This window comes from Pituophis catenifer, unplaced genomic scaffold, assembly GCF_029215685.1.
Source record: "Pituophis catenifer annectens isolate HBS135680 unplaced genomic scaffold, rPitCat1.0.hap2 SCAF_17, whole genome shotgun sequence".
Taxonomy (NCBI): Eukaryota; Metazoa; Chordata; class Lepidosauria; order Squamata; family Colubridae; genus Pituophis; species Pituophis catenifer.
The window spans coordinates 2102501-2120660 of record NW_027256897.1 but is presented as its reverse complement, the minus strand read 5'-3'; the positions used below and the strand labels follow the sequence as shown (position 1 = coordinate 2120660).

At 45.0% G+C, this 18160-nt stretch overlaps 2 protein-coding genes across 3 annotated transcripts in view; both read right to left on the bottom strand.

Annotated features, from left to right (window-relative positions):
• PRRC2B (proline rich coiled-coil 2B) overlaps positions 1-1843 on the bottom strand; it is a 68847-nt gene extending 67004 nt beyond the window's left edge. Inside the window, exon 1 of the mRNA XM_070955686.1 lies at positions 1796-1843. The gene's annotated coding sequence lies outside the window, so the exon portion shown is untranslated. The remainder of the gene's footprint in view (positions 1-1795) is intronic.
• A 6047-nt stretch (positions 1844-7890) lies between these two features.
• PLPP7 (phospholipid phosphatase 7 (inactive)) lies at positions 7891-17251 on the bottom strand. 2 transcript variants are annotated; one of them, XM_070955816.1, is made up of 2 exons: positions 16680-17245; positions 7891-10642 (listed from the first exon to the last, which is right to left on the bottom strand). In XM_070955816.1, exons 1-2 carry the CDS (start codon positions 17131-17133, stop codon positions 10278-10280), a joined length of 819 nt encoding a protein of 272 aa, XP_070811917.1. In that variant the 5' UTR covers positions 17134-17245; the 3' UTR covers positions 7891-10277. The 2 variants fall into 2 exon arrangements, with proteins under 2 accessions (XP_070811917.1, XP_070811919.1); XM_070955818.1 differs by lacking the exon at positions 7891-10642 and adding an exon at positions 15977-16166 and having other exon boundaries at positions 16680-17251.
• Positions 17252-18160: the final 909 nt, after the last annotated feature.

The window sequence follows — 18160 nt, the reverse complement described above, 5'->3', positions numbered from 1 at the left end:
GGAGAGATGACAAATAAACAAAGGGGGAAAAAAAGTAACAAAATAAATGTGGATCTGTGTTTGCCCACACAAGGGCCAAGCTGGGCCTTGGTTTTTTTAATCTACTAGATCCACAAAACCTGTAGGGGGTCGGGGAGGAGAGACAGAATCTACAGGCCACAAAAATTAATAATGAAATATCCCACAAACCCTATCACAACATTTGCACGCAGTTTTGCTCCAGGCAGGAAATCCTGAACGTAACTTTTGAATTTCAACTTCCTCCCAAACATCACTCTCTGTGTCACCAGTTTTGGATTCCTGCTGGGACACCCCCAATTTAAATTAAAAAAAAAAAAACAAGCTAGGGTGGATCTCCTGGTAACCCCCAACATCCAAAATCCAGGTAAAAGAAGGTATTTTTTTTTGGTGTGTGTTTAAAGCAGGTAACACACAAAGCCACCGAACCGGATCCCAAAGAGAGGTGCGCACATCGAAACATGCTTTCATGTTTATCGCCCTGCCTCCAATCCAGGCGCCCCCTTTTTTTCCATCAACGCCAGCCCCCCAAAAATTGCAAGCTAAAACCCCCCACAGAAATGCAAATTTCGCCCCCCCCGCCCCAAATAATAAGCATCACCTTTTTTAAAAAAAACAAAACATTTTTTTTTCCTCTAGCGCATGAAAGGAAAAAAAAAAAAAAGGAGACGGAAGCCATTGCATTGCTCTGCTTGGAAACGCCAGGTGTGTCGTAGTGAAAAATGGGAGAGATGCCCGTCGGATTTTGAGGATGCTTTTTTTGGGCAAAATGCAACCAGGGGGAGAAAAAAATAAATAAATCAAGAATGGTGTTTGCTTGATGCCCAGCGGGCAGTTTCGGTAGCCCTTCAGCACCCCAAAAGGTGGGTGGGTGGGGGGCATGGATGATTGTGGGGAGGGGGTCAAGCATCGCCCAGGCCTGGTTAGCTAGGCGACACCCGCAACCAAAACAATGGAAAAGCTAACCCCTGGTTGGAGAAAAGCAGCAACAGCAGCACAAAATGGCAACACAACCACACACACAGAGACAAGGGGGGGGGTTTGAGCTGGGGGGACGACACCCTCAAGAGGCCAGTTTGGTTCAGATCCAGGAAAAGGGGGAGAAACCCCCCCCCAAAAAAGAAGAGGAGGGGGAGAGAGAAATAAAAAATGCCATTAAGCCAGGATTAAAATGCCGCTGTTGTTGTTTTCAAAGAGTTGTTTGCAAGACGGGAGGCATAAAAATAAATAAATAAGAGGGAGGGGTCTGGGGGGGTGGATGGGAGGGAGAGGCAGCCAGGAGAGAAAAAAATATATATTAAAAAAAAAAATAGGGGTGGGGGGGTTTCAGACAGGCCTTGCCAGCCCAGGACGACCTCCAAAGCTTCCCCCTCCCCAGATTTAAAGAGGGAGGGTCTGTTGCAAAATAATAATAATAATCATCATCATCATCATCATAAGCACTCAAAATAAAGAGTTGGAAAACGGGGGGGTGAGAAAGGGGGAGCGCCCCCTCCCATGCAACGTCCTTGCAAAAAAATAAAAATAAAAAGCAAAGCAAAGCCCCCCCCCCTGAAATGCACCCCCCTCCCCTTTGCAGGGCACCCCCGATTTTTTTTGCAATGGGGAGGGGGGGGTGCAAAAGCTGAGGCGAGGATGCTTTGCTTTTGCACTGGGGTTGGGAGGGAGGCCAGAGAGAGCCAGGCCGGGCCTGCTGCGTCTCCATCTTACGACCGGCCGCCTCTCCTCCGTCCCCCGGCAGAGCCCCCCAGCGCCGCGGCCGCCCCCCGATGCCCACCTGTGGTGCTTGTGGGGAGCCCGGTGCGCCTGGGGAGCCGGGGGTCGGGCGGGCGGGGCGCCTGGGGGCGGCGGATGGCGGCGGATTGCGCGGCGGCAGCGGAGCTCGGCGCGGCTTCTGCTGCTGCTGCTGCTGCCTCTTCGGCGTCTCCTCGACTGGCCCTCCGCCTCTCGCCGCTCGCCGCCGCCTCCCTCCTCCGCCGCCTCCTCCGCCTCCGCCTCCTCAGCAAGGCCTACCAGTCCCCGGGCTGGAGTGAGCAGCTCAGCCCGACGGGGACGGGCTGGCGGAAGGGGACAGCGGCGCCTGCAGGGCCCGCCGGGGAGAGCAAGGGAGAAGGTGGGGAGGGAAGGAAGGAAGGAAGGAAGATAAGGAAAAAAGAGATGGAAATGAGAAAGAAGGAAGGGAAAAAGGAGGGAAGGAAGGAAGGTCAGGAAGGAAGAAGGAAAGAAGATAAGGAAAAAAGTTGAAAATGAGAAGAAAGGAAGGGGAAAAAGGGAAAAAGCAGGGAGGAGAAGAAGAGAAGGAAGGAAGGTCGGGAAGGGAGAAGGAAAGAAGATGAAAAAATATGAAAATGAGAAAGAAGGAAGGGGAAAAAAAGAGAAAGGGGAGGAGGGAAGAGAAGAAGAGAAGGAAGGAAGGTCAGGAAGAGAGAAAGGAAAGAAGAAGGAAAAAAGATGAAAATGAGAAGGAAGGGAGGGTAAAAGAAGAGAAAAAAGAGAACGGAGGAAAGGAGGGAGGAGAAGAAGAGGAGGAGGAAGGAAGGTCAGGAAGGAAGATAAGGAAAGAAGATGAAAATGAGAAAGGAAGGGAAAAAGAAAGGAGGGAAAAGAGGGAGGGAAGAGGAAAGGAGGGAGGGAGGTAAATGAGGAAGGAGAGGAAGAGAAAGGAAGGAAAAAGGAAAAGGAAAAATTAGAAGGGAGGGAAAGAAAGAAAGGAAAGAGAGAGAAAGAAGGAAAGAAAGACAATGAAAAAGGGACGGAAGAATAGTGAGAAGGAAAGAAGGGAGGAAGGGAAAAGGAAGGAAGGAAGGAAAGAAGAACAAGAATTAGAGAGGAAGGAAAATGAGAAAGGAAGGAAGGCAAGGAAGGGAGAATGAAGGAAAAAATATAGAAAAGTGGGAAGGAAAGAAAGAAGGAAGGAAAGGAAAAAAAAAAGAAAGAAAAGAAGGGAGGGAAAATACGGAAGATACCGATCCTTAGAATGAAGGAGAGTATTCCTCTCCTGAAATTGACTAGCCGTAATGGAACTGACTAGAATGGGCCAAATGAATTTTTGATTACAGAATTGCTTGATATAAAAGGGGGGGGGAAGGTTAATGACTCCAGCTTTCTGCATTCAAACATAGTTTAGCCAATAAACTATGGTTTAATAATCCCAGCCTGGATTTTCTTTTCTACATGTACACACCGTCCATGATGCAAGAATCTTGCTTTGCGCAAACAGCGGATCCTGGAAACAGAGGACCGGATCCTTCATCTTGACGCTCGGAATTAGTTCATACTACGCATCTTCTCCCAGCCCGTTACTATGAATGCCATGTTCTCCAGAGATTTATATATCTCCAAGGCAACCCATCAAACTCAGGAGAACAAATAATACCTAACATTTTGTGCAAACAGGTAGAAGAGTGAACAAGGGGAGATGCGCGCCAGAAAAACAATTTTAAAAAATGTGTATTTTTATATGCTGTAGGTGCGTGTAGGTCATATTTGTTAATATTTGTACATTGCCCAGCGAGGATCTTTACGAGATGGGCAGCTATATAATTTTGATAAATAATAAATAAATACTTTTAACGATATGGCATTTGAGCAATCTTTAAATAGTGTGCATATTACATATCTTAACAATATTGAGTTTGAATAATATTTAAAAAATACGTATAGTACATACTTTAACAATCGCAGAATTTCAAAAATATTTTAAATAGTGTGCATTACCTTAACAATACACAGTTTAAATGTTAAGTCTGTAATGCACTCTTTAACAATATACAATTTAAATATATAAAGAGTACATACGTACAACATGCTTTAACAATCCATAACTGATATTGAGTGTGTACGTCATTCTTCCACCGTCTATTTAAATTAATATGCGTATTCATTTAAAAGCTTCCAAGCAGCAGAAGAAAAATAGTAGGATAATCGGGTATCTCCACAAGATGGAGTCCTTGGAAAGCCGAAGAGCCAATATTAAGGCCAAATGACCAAGGAAATAATTGTCCAACGGCTGGATTTAGAATGCAAAGTTTATATGAAAGAATCATAGGATAATAGGGTTTGGAAGGGACCTCGGAGGTCTTCTAGTCCAACCCCCTGCTTAGGCAGGTAATCCTACACCACTTCAGACAAATGGTTGTCCAATCTCTTCTTAAATGCTTCCAGTGTTGGAGCATTTACAACTTCTGGAGGCAAGTTCTTCCACTGATGATTTGTTCTCATTGTCAAGAAATTTCTCCTTAGTCCTAAATTGCTTCTCTCCTTGATTAGTTTCCACCCATTGCTTCTTAATTTTTCCCCAATTCTTCTCTTGGTTAGACAAACTTAGTTTACTTAACTATCATATGATTTAGCATCCAGACCACTTACCTTTGTTACTGGTTCGGAACTGTGAGTGCTTGCTTCGCTTGCGCGTGGCACTTCTACGTCCATCATGACGTCCGGGCGAATGGACCGAGCCTCCCACCGCCGCCACTACTGGTAGAAACTCACCACTGCTCCAGACCCTTTATTATCTTTGTGGCTGTTCTCTGCACACTTTCTAAGGTCCTAGCATCTTTTGTGCATCATGGAGACTGGAACTAGGCACACGATTCCAAGTGTGGCCTCACCGGTGGGTTACCTGATGTTGAAATTATCCCTCTTTTGATGCAACCCAAGAGTATGCCTCCAGTGTTGGTTCAGAATAACAATGTATATACCGTATTTTTCGGACTATAAGACGCACCAGTGTATAAGACACACCAGGATTTTGAAGAGGTAAGCAAGAAAAAAAAAAGATTTTGCCCTCCCCGGGCCCCAGGAGCACTCTGCAGGCCTCCCAAACCCTCTGCGCATCCTGTTTTCGTGAAAAACATGCCCATTTTTTGCAAAAACGGGACGCGTGGGACGGGGCTTCGGGAGCCCAAAAATGGCTGTATTCGGTGTATAAGGCGCACCAACATTTCCACCCTCTTTTTTTGGGGGGGAAGTGTGTCTTATACTCCAAAAAGTATGGTATATATATAGAGAGAGAATAACAGGATTGAAAGGGACTTTGTTGGTGAAGTCGGAGAAACTATACCGCCGTGATGGCGAACCTATGGGCACCCGTGCCCGAAGTTGCACACGGAGCCATGTTGCCTGGCATGCGTGGCGGTGTCCGTTCCTCTTCCGGGTTTCTGTCACGCCTGCGCACGTGCCGATCAGCTGGCCTTTGAGCGTGCGGCATAGCTGGAAACCAGAAGTGCTGGCCTTCTGTTTTCTGGTGTGAGCATGCGCGCCAGTCAGCTGATTGGTGCAGGCTCATGCGTGGCAGTAACCGGAAGACTTGCTTGCCAGCACGCCTGCGTGTGCTGGAACCCAGAAGTACCTTATGTGTGCCATCGCTGGACTATACCATATTCCTCTTTTATCTTCCTCTCTGTAGAAAGTTTCTTGGTTGTCTCCGGCGAGCTCTTTCCCGTCACCGTAATTTCTCAGAGGCTTCCAAAATACAATTCCAATTTTGTGCTGATTCAGGCAGAGAATTTCCTTTGCTCAGCTGGCTGGAAACGTCTCCACTTTTGCCAACTGCTTCCTGCTTAATCGGCAGCTGAAGAAAACCACCATCTCAAACCGCTTCACCCAACGTTTTTTTTTTTTCCGGCCAGCTTGGCATCCGTGCTGGCCCGAAAGGACACTGGTCAAGGAGGTTGACAACACTGCAGGAGGAGCTGGCACCTCGATTTCTGCTGCTTGCAGTTCCTATCCATCCTCCGTACATTAGTCCTCAACTTACGACTGACACTGAACAGCAGATGTCGGTTGCTAAGCGAGACAGGACATTGATCAAGGAGGTCAACAGCTCTGCAGGAGGAGCTGGCACCTCGATTTCTGCTGCTTGCAGTTCCTATCCATCCTCCGTACATTAGTCCTCGACTTACGAACCGCAGACGTCCGTTGCTAAGCGAGACAGTTGTTGAGTGAGCTTTGCCCCCATTTTTACAACCTTCCTTGCCGCAGATGTTAAAGAGAATCACTGCAGTTGTTCAGTTAGTCACACCGTCGTTAGAGGAATCCGGCTTTCCCCCCTTGTCAGAAGGTCGCGAAAGCGGATCCCCTGACCCCTGGGACACTGCAACCGTCGTAAATATGAGTCGGTTGACAAGCATCCGGATTTTGATCAGGTGACCAAGGGGATGCTGCAACGGTTACAAGTGTGAAAACCGGTCATAACTTGAGTCACTTTTTTCAGTGCCGTTGTCCCCTTGGAATGGTCTTTCTTTCTCTCTCCTATTTTGGTAACCCCAAAATCTTGCCAAATTATTTGGCGAGGTGCTGCCCTCAAAAAAATCCGTACCTTGGAGATGACTAGCACGCCTGAGCTTTGCAAAGGCAGCTTCACGATTCCTTCGGAGCCCATCCGATTTAAAATTAAAAGGCATCCAATATCTTTTTTTTTTTTTTCCCCTTCCAAAGCACTGCAATTGCTTCTCTGGTGCCTGAATTTTCTTACCGGGGTTCCTTTGAAAGAAAGATCAAGAAATGTTACACGGAGTCTTTTAATGGGATGCTGGTTGTTTTAAATCAAATTATGCAGGGGATGTTGTCACAGTCGCTTTTCAACTCAGCGGTGTGCTGCCTATCCAGGCTAATGGCTGGATAGGAAGAAAAAAGCATGAAGTGCTAATTAAAGTATTAAAACCCAACCATCCAAAAGCTCATTAAACGAGAATGCATTAGTAAGAAGTAAAGAACAGCGTCTATCAAGGTTTTGATTTCAGCCGGAAGCCGGTTGCCAAAGCAACATTCAACCCTGTAGTCTGAATTCCCAGCTTGAACTGGTCAGCCGCTGTCCAAGGTGCTACTTCCTTGGACACGGAGTTGATCTTGCCTTGTTTTCCAAAACTAGGATTAAATTCTCGCTTGGGGGTCACGGGTGGGAAACTTCCCGAACGCCAATGGACTAAAACTCCCAGAGTTTGGGGGAGTTATGTTTCACCGATGATCATATTAATGTGATGATGGTGATGATGAAGATGATGTCATCCGTTCAGTCGTGTCCAACTTTTAGCAATTCTGTAGGCCTGGTCTCTCCATATCTTCTGACCTTACACTACTTCTTTCAGTTGTTGCTTTCCTCTTTGACCGCTAACTCTTCCCAACATAATTGCTTTCTCCAGTGAATTCCCACGCATGGCATGGCCAACGTAAGTGAGTTAGAGTTTTGTGATTTTTGCCTTCTAGCGAGATGTCTGGTGTTCATCTTTACTGTCCAAGGAATTTCAGCGACATCTAAAAGAATCACGTCCTTGGCTTCATCTTGAAAGAGATTTTGGTTTTTAAGATGCTTGTTAGAAGACAGATTTGTGAAATAGTTTACAGAAAGAGCCAGATCTACCCCATGTTTTGCTGAGCACGCAAGACTTCAAAAGTTTGCAAAAGAATCAAGGGGACCTTCATGCACAAATGCATTAAGAAAACAGAGGCGTTCGTTGCATGGTGATTTAAGTCATCTAGAGTTTGTGGAATCATGGAATCATACGGCTGGAAGGGACTTTGGAGGTCTTCTAGTCCAACCTTAAGGAGACCTCCAATTTTTTTTTTCTTGAAAGCCTCCAACGATGGAGCACCCACAGCTATAGGAGGCAAGTTGCCCCATTAATCATTCTCATCAACAGGAAATATTTCCTTACTTCTAAGTTGTGTCTCTCTTTATTAAGCTTCCACCTATTGCTTCTTGCCCTGTCTTCAATTCCTTGAGATTCCAGCTTTTCCAAATTTTGGGATCATAATCTTCCCATTCTTCGCCAACGTATTTTGAAAATCCGAAAACTTAAGTCTGCCTCAGCGGTTAACGTTCAAATCAGATGAAATCCGATCTCAAATCAAAACTCAAGTCAAATCTCAAAATCAAATCCAAAGCCAAGTCAACTCAAAGCTTTATTAAGATCATAAACCAGCATAACCAGTTCACATTTAGTGTGGAGAGCTTAGGGCTCTCCCAGTTAAGTGGCTGGAGGGCTAGGCTGAGGCAATACAGGCCCCAAGGCAATTCAATTCAATTTGATTTAATTACATTACCTTCATTCAATTTGCCGAGGATATTTCCACCACCCCCTCTCAAAACCCGGCGACCACAGAGAATTCAGATGCTCTTAGATGGATCTTTGAAACTCATCAGCTCTGAGGATAAAAGAATTATAACGGAGAGTTATCCTTCCATCTGCAACGGTTGCTATGGAGACGGGAGCAAAATTCTTCCCTTTTGGAGGCGGTTGTGTGGACCCACTGATGGTGGGGGGGGGTTGCCTCTCCGTGGGGCTTCAATCTTGGGAAAAGCACCAACAGTCCTTTTGGTTGCCCCAAAAACATTTGTCTGAGCTCTTTTACTGAATATCAGAAAGAACGAACAAGACCAAACTTATCAGACCCTGTATTACAAGTTAAATTCCAGCCCCATCAAGTGAGAAAGACTCCAACGATATTAGAAAATCCTTCTTCTTCTCAATCATCCAATGTAGTGGATGGAGAAAACAGCGCTATTTACCTATAAGTTGTCCTTTCATTGGTCTACTTTACTCTCTTAAAAGTCAAGTCATTGTTTCTTTCACTCCAATTTTAGCCTCACACTTTCTCTGTGAGGTTGGGGGTAGTTGGCTTCCCCCACAGAACTAAACTATGGTTTGAATAAGCAAGTCAGAGAGGCCTCATTTGCATAAATTTTGCCTTGCATGAACTAGAAAAAACATTTTATTTGCTTCAATGAATCCTACGTCAAGGCTCCTTCAACCAATATCACCACATAAGCCACAGCTTTGACTCATCCTTTGATGGTAAAGTCAGGTTTACAATTTCAAGACTTAGCTTGGCTTCCATTATGCCACCTCAGCCATTGTTGTTCTGGTTTATGGCTCACCATGAACCTGACCACCAATGGTGCAACAAACCACATTTAAGTACGTGGGAGATCAACTTATTACTCTGAGCTCAGTCTTCTCTCTAAGTCAAGGTCCTTCAACCGTGGCAATGACCAGGGAGATGATCTTCATCTCCCAGAGTTCCACAGTCAGCCTAGACATTGCTGAGAATTCTGGGAGTTGAAGTCCACCTTGAAGTTGCCAAGACTGGGAAACATTGCTGCAAATCATACGTTTGTGGGTTTGATTCCACTTCTGCACAATAGGTGAATCCAGGTTTACATCGGAGGATCCACTGGGTGGGAACTTGGCTACTGGCTTGTAAATTTGAGAGCTAAGGATGCTTTGAACTGGATTACGATTTCCGCCTTAGTCCACCGCCTTACCCCGGCTCGCTTAATGGTTCCTGAATTTTGCTTGGCTAAGAAATTGGCAATAAAACAAGGAAAAAATGTCTAAGAGATACAGAATGCTCCTGTGTCGTTGTCAATAATTTATAAGGCATGGTGTAAGATTTTCCCCATGGTACATTGTCCAAATGCATTAATTTCAGCTTCCAGAATTCACCACCTGGAAGCTGAAATCCACCTTTCTGGAGGAGGGGGGGGAGGGTCCTTGAGTTCCCAGAATTCTCAGTGTGGACCAGATGCTGGTGGGGAATTCTGGGAGTTGAAGTCCACCCTAGTTGAAGATGCCCTTCCTCTCCCGCAGTTCTCTCATTCTGACTAGAGAATCCTGGAAACTGAAGTCCACAAGTATGGAGGTTGCACTTCATCTCCCACAATTCTTAGCAAGTGACCATACGGACTAGGGAATTCTGGAAACTGACGTTCATACATCTGGATGATGTCCAAGTTGGGAAAGTAGGCAGAGAAGCTGGGATGTCCAAGAACGAGAGTCTCAACAAAACCGGTGGACACCTCAACTTAGGCAAGGAAGTTTATCCTGTATTTCTCAACTGTTATTAAATTCTACGATTGTCTCCAGATTAAAAAGCAAGAGCTATGAGATGTCTCAACAGCCAGATAGCAAGAGAAAGCAATGTTATTATCCTTGATCCTTGGATTTGCTTTCTGGTTGGAATCATGGGGGAAAAAAACAGCCAAATATCAATCAATCAATCAAAAATCAATCTCAAAGATTCTCAGATGAGGTTGCTACATGAGACGGAACGGTCTCTTCAGCTTCATGAGGTTCAGATCCATCGCTTATTAGAAGAACAAACTTCTAGGAAGAACTTTGAAGAACTTCTAGAAGAACTCTTAGAAGAACAAACTTCATGGTTCTTTTGCAGAACATCTCCCTTTCGGAGATATCTCTTGCCTTGTCCATGTCCTCAAACAGAAAATGAAAGGATGCTGATGAGGACATCACTCCACTTCACCACATAGAAATCAACATCTGGCACGTGTTGGAGGACATCCAGAGAATCTCCACCAATCGGAACTGGATGTAACCAAAGACAAACCCGGAGAAGACGTCGGTGACATGGTGGCGTCCCACCATGATTCGGGAGAGTCCCACTAAGAAAGCCCAGAGGATAAGAAGAATACGGAGTGGGACTGCTAGAACGAGGTGGTTGAGGAAGAACTTGGACACCATAGCAGCCCGGCTGGCGTGACCAGCAGGGAAGGCGTAGACATCCATCGTCAGATAGTCCAAAATGCCTGGGCTGACATCATAAGGACCTTTCCGCTTTACCATTTTCTGTAACCCAGCTACAATGATGATGTCCAGGAGCAGAGCTATAGAATGGAAGAGAAAGAAAGAGAAGGAAGGAAGGAAGGAAGGAAGAAGTGGGAGGAAGGAAGGAAGAAGTGGAAGGGCGGGAGGGAGGGAGGAAGAAAGAAAGAGAAAGAAAAAAGAAAGAAAGAAGTGGGAAGGAGGGAGGGAGGGAGGGAGGGAGGAAGAGGGGACGGAGAAAAGAAGGAAGGAAGGAAGGAAGGAAGGAAGGAAGGAAGGAAGGAAGGAAGGAAGGAAGAAAAAGAAAGAAGTAGGAGGAAGGAAGGGAGGAAGAAACAAACAAAGAAAGAAAGAAAGAAGAGGGAGGGAGGAAGGAAGGAAGGAAAGAAGGAAGGAAGAAGTGGGAGGAAGGAAGGAAGGAAGAAGTGGAAGGAAGGCAGGACGGGAGGGAGGGAGGAAGAAAGAAAAGAAAGAAAGAAAAAGAAAGAAAGAAAGAAGTGGGAGGGAGGGAGGAAGCAAGCAAGCAAAAAGTGAGAGGAAGAAAGGTAGGAAAGAAGGAAAGGAAAGAAGGATAGAGAGAAAAAGGGTAGGAGCAACAAGTTAATAATTATATACAATTTAATAAATATACATTTCTTAATTAAATAAATACAGCCTGTGTTTGTCCTAATGCAATGAAGGGATTGGCTTCAACTCACCCAGCCAGTGTTCACATCTAAGACATGACTAGAACTCACCGTCTCCTGGTGTTTGGCCCAAAGTCACCCAGCTGGCTTTCATGCCTAAATCGGGACTATAACTCACCATTTCCGAGTTTCCAGTCTGGTGCCTTAAACACAAGACCAAAAAAATTGACTAAAATTTTGGGAGTCAGGGAGGTGAAGCGATAGAAGAAGAAAGCTGATTTATGAACGCACACTGCAGAAAACATTATTCTGGGTCAGTCAAAGTGAAGACATCAACCTCTCTTACCCAAAACTGGAGTTGTGAGTTACGCCACAAGCTGGCCAGGGATTCTCCCTTCCTCCTAAGGGCCCTGTCCTTGGGGGGAAAAAACACTGTTTGTGTATCTGAACCAGATACTTTAGTGTGGCTTCTGCCCAGTTTTCAGGAACATTCGTCCAGACAAACGTGTGCCAAGAAAAGATCATGTTGCAAATAAGTTGGTTTCCCGCAGAGCATTCTCAGCTCAAATCCAATTTGGGAATTACTGGGAGCCCAGAATAGCCTCCTCGGGATTCACACTATAGCTCCCTTTGCATCATATTTGAGAGAGAGAACCCTCGAAGAAGGAGGGGCCTCAAGCAGAACTCTTGGGAAATTCACAAAGTTGTCTTTATTTATTGTTTCTTTGGCAACCTTCAGAAGGTGTTTATGCATGCATGTCTTCAGATGGTTGTTTTATCAAGTGAGCCATCTATAATCTTTACCGAATTTCTATCATCCATCCATCCATCCATCCATCCATCCATCTCTCTCTGTAATCCCCATCTATCTCTTTAATCTGTATTCATCCATTTTCCCCAAATATCTATCTCTCTAATCATTATCCATCCATCCGTCTGATCACTCTCTTTCTCTAATCTCCATCCATCCATCCATCCATCCATCCATCCATCCATCCATCCACTCTAATATCTATCTATCTATCTATCTATCTATCTATCTATCTATCTATCTATCTATCTATCCATCCATCCATCCATCCATCCATCCATCCATCCATCCATCCATCCATCTATCTATCTATCTATCTATCTATCTATCTATCTATCTATCTCTACCTACCTACCTACCTACCTATCATCTATCTATCTATCTATCTATCTATCTATCTATCTATCTATCTATCTATCTATCTATCATCAGTCTCTCTATGTCTTTCTAACCATCCACCTATCATCCATCCATCCATCCATCCATCCATCCATCCATCCATCCATCCATCTATCTATCATCAGTCTCTCTATGTCTTTCTAACCATCCACCTATCATCCATCCATCCATCCATCCATCAGTCCATCTCTCTCTGTAATCTCCATTTATCTCTCTAATCTGTATTCATACATTTTCCCCTAATATCTGTCTCTAATCTCTATCCATCCATCCATCCCTCTGATCACTCTCTTTCTCTAGTCTCCATCCATCCATCCATCCATCCATCCATCCATCCATCCATTCATCCACTCTTTCTAATATCTATGTCTGTCTGTCTGTATCTACCTACCTACCTACCTACCTACCTACCTACCTACCTACCATCTATCTATCTATCTATCTATCTATCTATCTATCTATCTGTCTATCTGTCTGTCTGTCTGTATTTACATAATCTCTTTCTATCATTTTGAAGGTTTCAACAATAGTAAGAACTAGTACAAACCAAAGTACAACGAAAAAAGAAGAAGCTAAAACAAAAACAAAAAAGGAGAAGAAAAGTAGAAAAGAGAAGACATAAAAAAAGATAGAAAGAAGTATCTCCCGCTTTGCCCAAAAGGTCTCGGTGACTGACTAGGTGGCTCAGTGGCTAAGACAATGAGCAGTTCGGCAGTTTGAATCCTTAGTACAGGTCTCCTGCTGGACTAGATGACCTTGAAGGTCCCTTCTGTTACTGTCTAAAGGGCTTTCCAATCATTGATAAACGTGGATTGTGCTGTTTCTGTAACTGGATCCGTCCGTGTAGCCGTTTCAGCAAGTTTTGTCGCCTTCCATGGGAGGTATTGTCAAATCGTTCCATCTTTCTCCATAGGTAATTTTGTGGCAGTTATCATCAGTGGTGAAATCCAAATTTTTTTTTACTACAGTTCTGTGGGCGTGTCTTGGTGGGCGTGGTGTGTCTTGGTGGGCGTGGCAGGAGAAGGATACTGCAAAATCCCCATTCCCTCCCCACTCCTGGGGGAAGGATATTGCAAAACCTCCATTCCCTCCCCACTCTGGGGCCAGCCAGAGATGGTATTTGCCGGTTCTCCGAACTGCTCAAAATTTCCGCTACCGGTTCTCCAGAACCTGTCAGAACCTGCTGGATTTCACCCCTGGTGATCATATATTTCATTTCATTTTATTAGATTTATTAGATTAAATGAAATGAAAATATATATAAAAGCAACAGCCTTCACTGGATGTGTGTGTGTTTTTCTCAGAAAGCTGTTATAAATACAAACGGAACCCAAGCAGAATTCTTTGCAAAACAGGAAACGCTCCGGTCGTTTAAAGCGAGATATGAACCACATCGCACATCTGGTTGGGGGGGAAATTCTCAAACTTTAAACATTGTGCTTAGTTAGAAAAGCTTTAGTGAGTCGCCTCCCGTTGCAAAAATTGTTGCAACCTCTAACCTTCATGAATCTCTCGCTTATCTTGCTTTAAGATAGGAAGAGTGAGTCAAAGGCCTTCTTACACATTGCTCAAAGACACAATCACACACACACACACGTCTGCTTCATTGCTAGAACAGGCTGAGTCCTGAAATATTCATAAGCGAGGCCGCCTTGCTAGTGGAGAATGTTTATTTTTTGAGCAACCTGGCTTCCAATCTTGCAACAAAAATCCCCTCTTCCACGTCCTTCGAGGCCTTGGATTGTCTTCAGGAAACATCTTGAATATGCCCTGTTTTTTTTTTTCTTCCTTCTTCCCCATCTTTCTGACCGTGTGTCGGTTTAGATTAGAGAGGCAACGCGCAAGAACGAAGTGCTCTCTCCCCTTGGTGTTTTCAAAACCCTTTCCCCACCAAAAGATTATCCATTTCTTCATCCTCGGGGTGGTAAAGGAGAAAATATGGAGACTTGGAAGATAAATAGAGAGGCAGTTTGGTTAAGGCACCAGGCTAGAGACCAGGAGACGGTGAGTTCTAGTGCCGCCTTAGGCATGGATACCAGCTGGTGACTTTGGGCCAATCACCAGGAGATGGTGAGTTCTAGTCCCGCCTTAGGCATGGATACCAGCTGGGTGACTTTGGGCCAATTACCAGGAGACGGTGAGTTCTAGTCCCGCCTTAGGCATGGATACCAGCTGGTGACTTTGGGCCAATCACCAGGAGACGGTGAGTTCTAGTCCTGTATTCAGCATGAAAAATGGCTGGGAGACTTTGGGCCAATCACCAGGAGACGGTGAGTTCTAGTCCCACCTTGGGCATGGATACCAGCTGGGTGACTTTGAGCCAATCACTAGAAGACTGGGAGTTCTAGTCCTGTCTTCAGCATGAAAGACGGCTGGGAGACTTTGGGCCAATCACCAGGTGACGGTGAGTTCTAGTCCCATCTTAAGCAAGAAAGTTGGGTGATGCTCTCTCTCTCTTTCAGGCCAACCTACCTCAACAGTTTATTGTTGTGGGGGAAAATAGGAGAGGGAAGGTGCATCAGCTATGTCAGGCCCCTGAAGTTATTTGTAAAAACAATAAAGGCGGATACAAATAAATAAATAAAAATAATAGTTTCTCCAAGGGCCTCGTCAGGTTGATTGAATCACAGAGGTATGTTTTAAAATCTTCCCTTCTGGAACGATCTGGAGAAAGCTAGATTTTCAGGCCTGATTTGTCCCACCATGGAAGAACTAACGTTCTGAGAAATTTATCTCCAGACAGGTGAACTTTCTCTTGTTTTTTATTTGGAGATAAATTTCTTTAAGAAATAAATTTCCTAGTATACTACCCCTGAAAACGGAGGTTCAGCAGACTTATCTCAATAAAAAAAACAACTTTTCCTTAAACAAAAAACGAATTTTCAGCATCCTGTGGCCGTGAACTGTGTTTAAACCAATATTTTCCCACCTGATTTGGAAGTTTGCTTCAATCTTTTGACAGCTGGGCCTACTTGCTGATGAAACCCTATGCTGAATTTATTTGGAAGTCCCAAATAAACATCAGACAGTACTCCCTGAGAATTCATTACAATATGTAATACAATATGAATTTTTGCTTGCTTCTGGCTTTGCCAGGGGTCTCTGCTGCTAGAGTATTATCAAGGTTTCAGTTTGATTAGCACTGTACCCATTTCACAGATGAAGGACTGAGTTTGAAAATAGCAATGCAGCCAGGGGTTAAGATGAGGAAGATAAAGGAGTTAAGAAAATAGGAAAAACAATGAGACTCAGGGAATCTCATTGTATAGGATTAATTGTGTAGGAGAAACAGGGGAAACGAGATGATCAGATCTCATTTCGTAACGTTAATTATGTAGGATAAAATAGGAAAACAACAAGATTATAGAATTTCGACCTACGGGATTGAGTAGGATAAATGGGAAAAACAGTGAGAATTGTAGAATTTCTTTGTATAGGATTATATAAAAAATAGAATAGAATAGAATAGAATTTTTTATTGGCCAATTGTGATTGGACACACAAGGAATTTGTCTTGGTGCATACGCTCTCAGTGTACATAAAAGAAAAGACGTGGAGACTCTAGAAAGAGTGCAGAGAAGAGCAACAAAGATGATTAGGGGACTGGAGGCTAAAACATATAAAGAACGGTTGCAGGAACTGGGCATGTCTCGTTTGATGAAAAGAAGGACCAGGGGAGACATGATAGCATCTTCCAATATCTCAGGGGCTGCCCCAAAGAAGAGGGAGTCAAGCTATTCTCCAAAGCCCCTGAGGGTAAAACAAGAATATAAATCAAATTAAAAAAAAAAAGAAGCAATGGGTGAAAACTTAATTAGGAAGAGAAGCAACCTAGAACTAAGGAGAAATTTCCTGAAAATTAGAACAATTAATCAGTGGAACTGCTTGCCACCAGAAGTTGTGAATGCTCCAACACTGGAAGTTTTTAAGAAGAGATTGGAGAACCATTTGTCTGAAGTGGTGTAGGGTTTCTTGCCTAAGCAGGGGGTTGGACTAGAAGACCTCCAAGGTCCCTTCCAACTCTTGTTATTCTATTCTATTCTATTCTATTCTATTCTATTCTATTCTATTCTATTCTATTCTATTCTATTCTATTCTAAGTGAGTAGGACAAATAGGAAAAACAGGGAGAATTACGGAGTTTTTTCCCTTATAGGATTGGTTGACAGGATAAATAAGAAAACAGGGAGAAGGACGGAATCTGGGGATGTCCAGAGGAGAAAAAGGCAGAAGGTCCGAGGAAAGAGAAGCTCAAACCACTTACCCAAGAGAAGGTTGAGGAGAACTTCCTGGCCAGCTAAGGTGCTGCTTTTGACCAAACAGATGAGGGTGCCTCCGACCCAAGGGATACCGTGCCCGGTGATGCCAATGAGGTTGACCATGGAGCGGGCATTGCCCCAGGCTGCTGAATTGCTGGCACAGACCCCCAGCCGCTTGGAGAGGGAGATGTCAATGGCCAGCAAGGAACTGTAGGCGATGCCTTTGAAAGAAGGGTTCAGTTGCATGCAGTCTTCTTCCGGCAGCAGCTGCTGAGACGGGCGCTGCTCCTTGGACCCCTCGCTCTGGGATGGGGCAGGGCCCCCTTGGCTGTTCAGCCTCCGGGGGAGACTCCGAGACTCCTGGGCATTTTTCAAAGGCTGGTTGAGGGAGAGGAATTCGGTCCGGTTCAAGACATTGTTTCTCTCCCGGGCCCTGGCTCGGTTGGAAACGGCTGGCATGGTGGCACGTTGTCTCTAAAGGGGAGGGAAAAAAAGGAAAAAAATTCGGCCGTGGAAGCCCTCCCCCCCTCTCCCTTGCTTCTCTCCCGCTTAAGCCTCGGGGTAGTCTTGGCATCCCCCTCCTCAAAAGTCATGAGGTTGGGAAGCTGCCCAAAACTCTAAATATAGACGCCGCTGGAAGGGGAAACCCGCCGGTGGCCATAAACATTGGCTCTCCGAACCCACCAAGCTTGGAAAAAGAGGAGGGGAAGGAGGGAAGGAGAGAGGAGGAGGAGTGGGGAATCATTGACAGCTAAATTAGCCACTCTGGCACCTGAGAAAGGCCTGGGCATCCAATGGGTAGAAGTAGAAGGAGGGTGAAAAATCAACCTGAAGGTTCGGTTGCTTTTAGGTTGCTCTCTTCCCATTTTTTGGCTGTTTCTTCTTGGGGGGAGGAAGGGATGATAAAAAGGATGCAAACGCCACTCCGCCACTCCACCCCCTTTGCAACTTCCTACACCCCTCGGTGCCTTTTGGGCTCCAGGGGCTGCAGATCCCATCCTCCCCGGCTGACAGGGCTGGGATAATGGGTTCTGGAGTCCAGGGGTGGGTGGGGGTTGGAGAGCAGCTGGCTGGGCTGGGGTAGGCAGCGAGGGATTCTTTTCTGAGCTGATGAAGGGGCAGAGAAGGGAAGAGAGGGTTTTGCAGCCGTTTATTATGTTTTCCCCCCCCTCTTTTTTTTTTTTTGGAGTTCTTTCCATTGCAGCTTTTAAATTAAATATGAATGGAAAGCGGGGAGGGTTGATGGGAAAAATCTCGTCCCCTGGCTTTTGCTGTCAAGAAGCAGTTTTGTCAGTAAAGAAAAGGAAAGAGATGGAGAGAGAAAGAGATGAGGGAGGGAGGGAGGGAAGGAAGGAAGGAAGGAAGGAAGGAAGGAAGGAAGGAAGGAAGGAAGGAAGGAAAAAGAGAAGAGGGGGAGGAAGGAAGGGAGGAATGAAAGAAGGAAAAGCAGAAGGAAGGAAGAAGAGGGGAGGGAGGAATGGAAAAA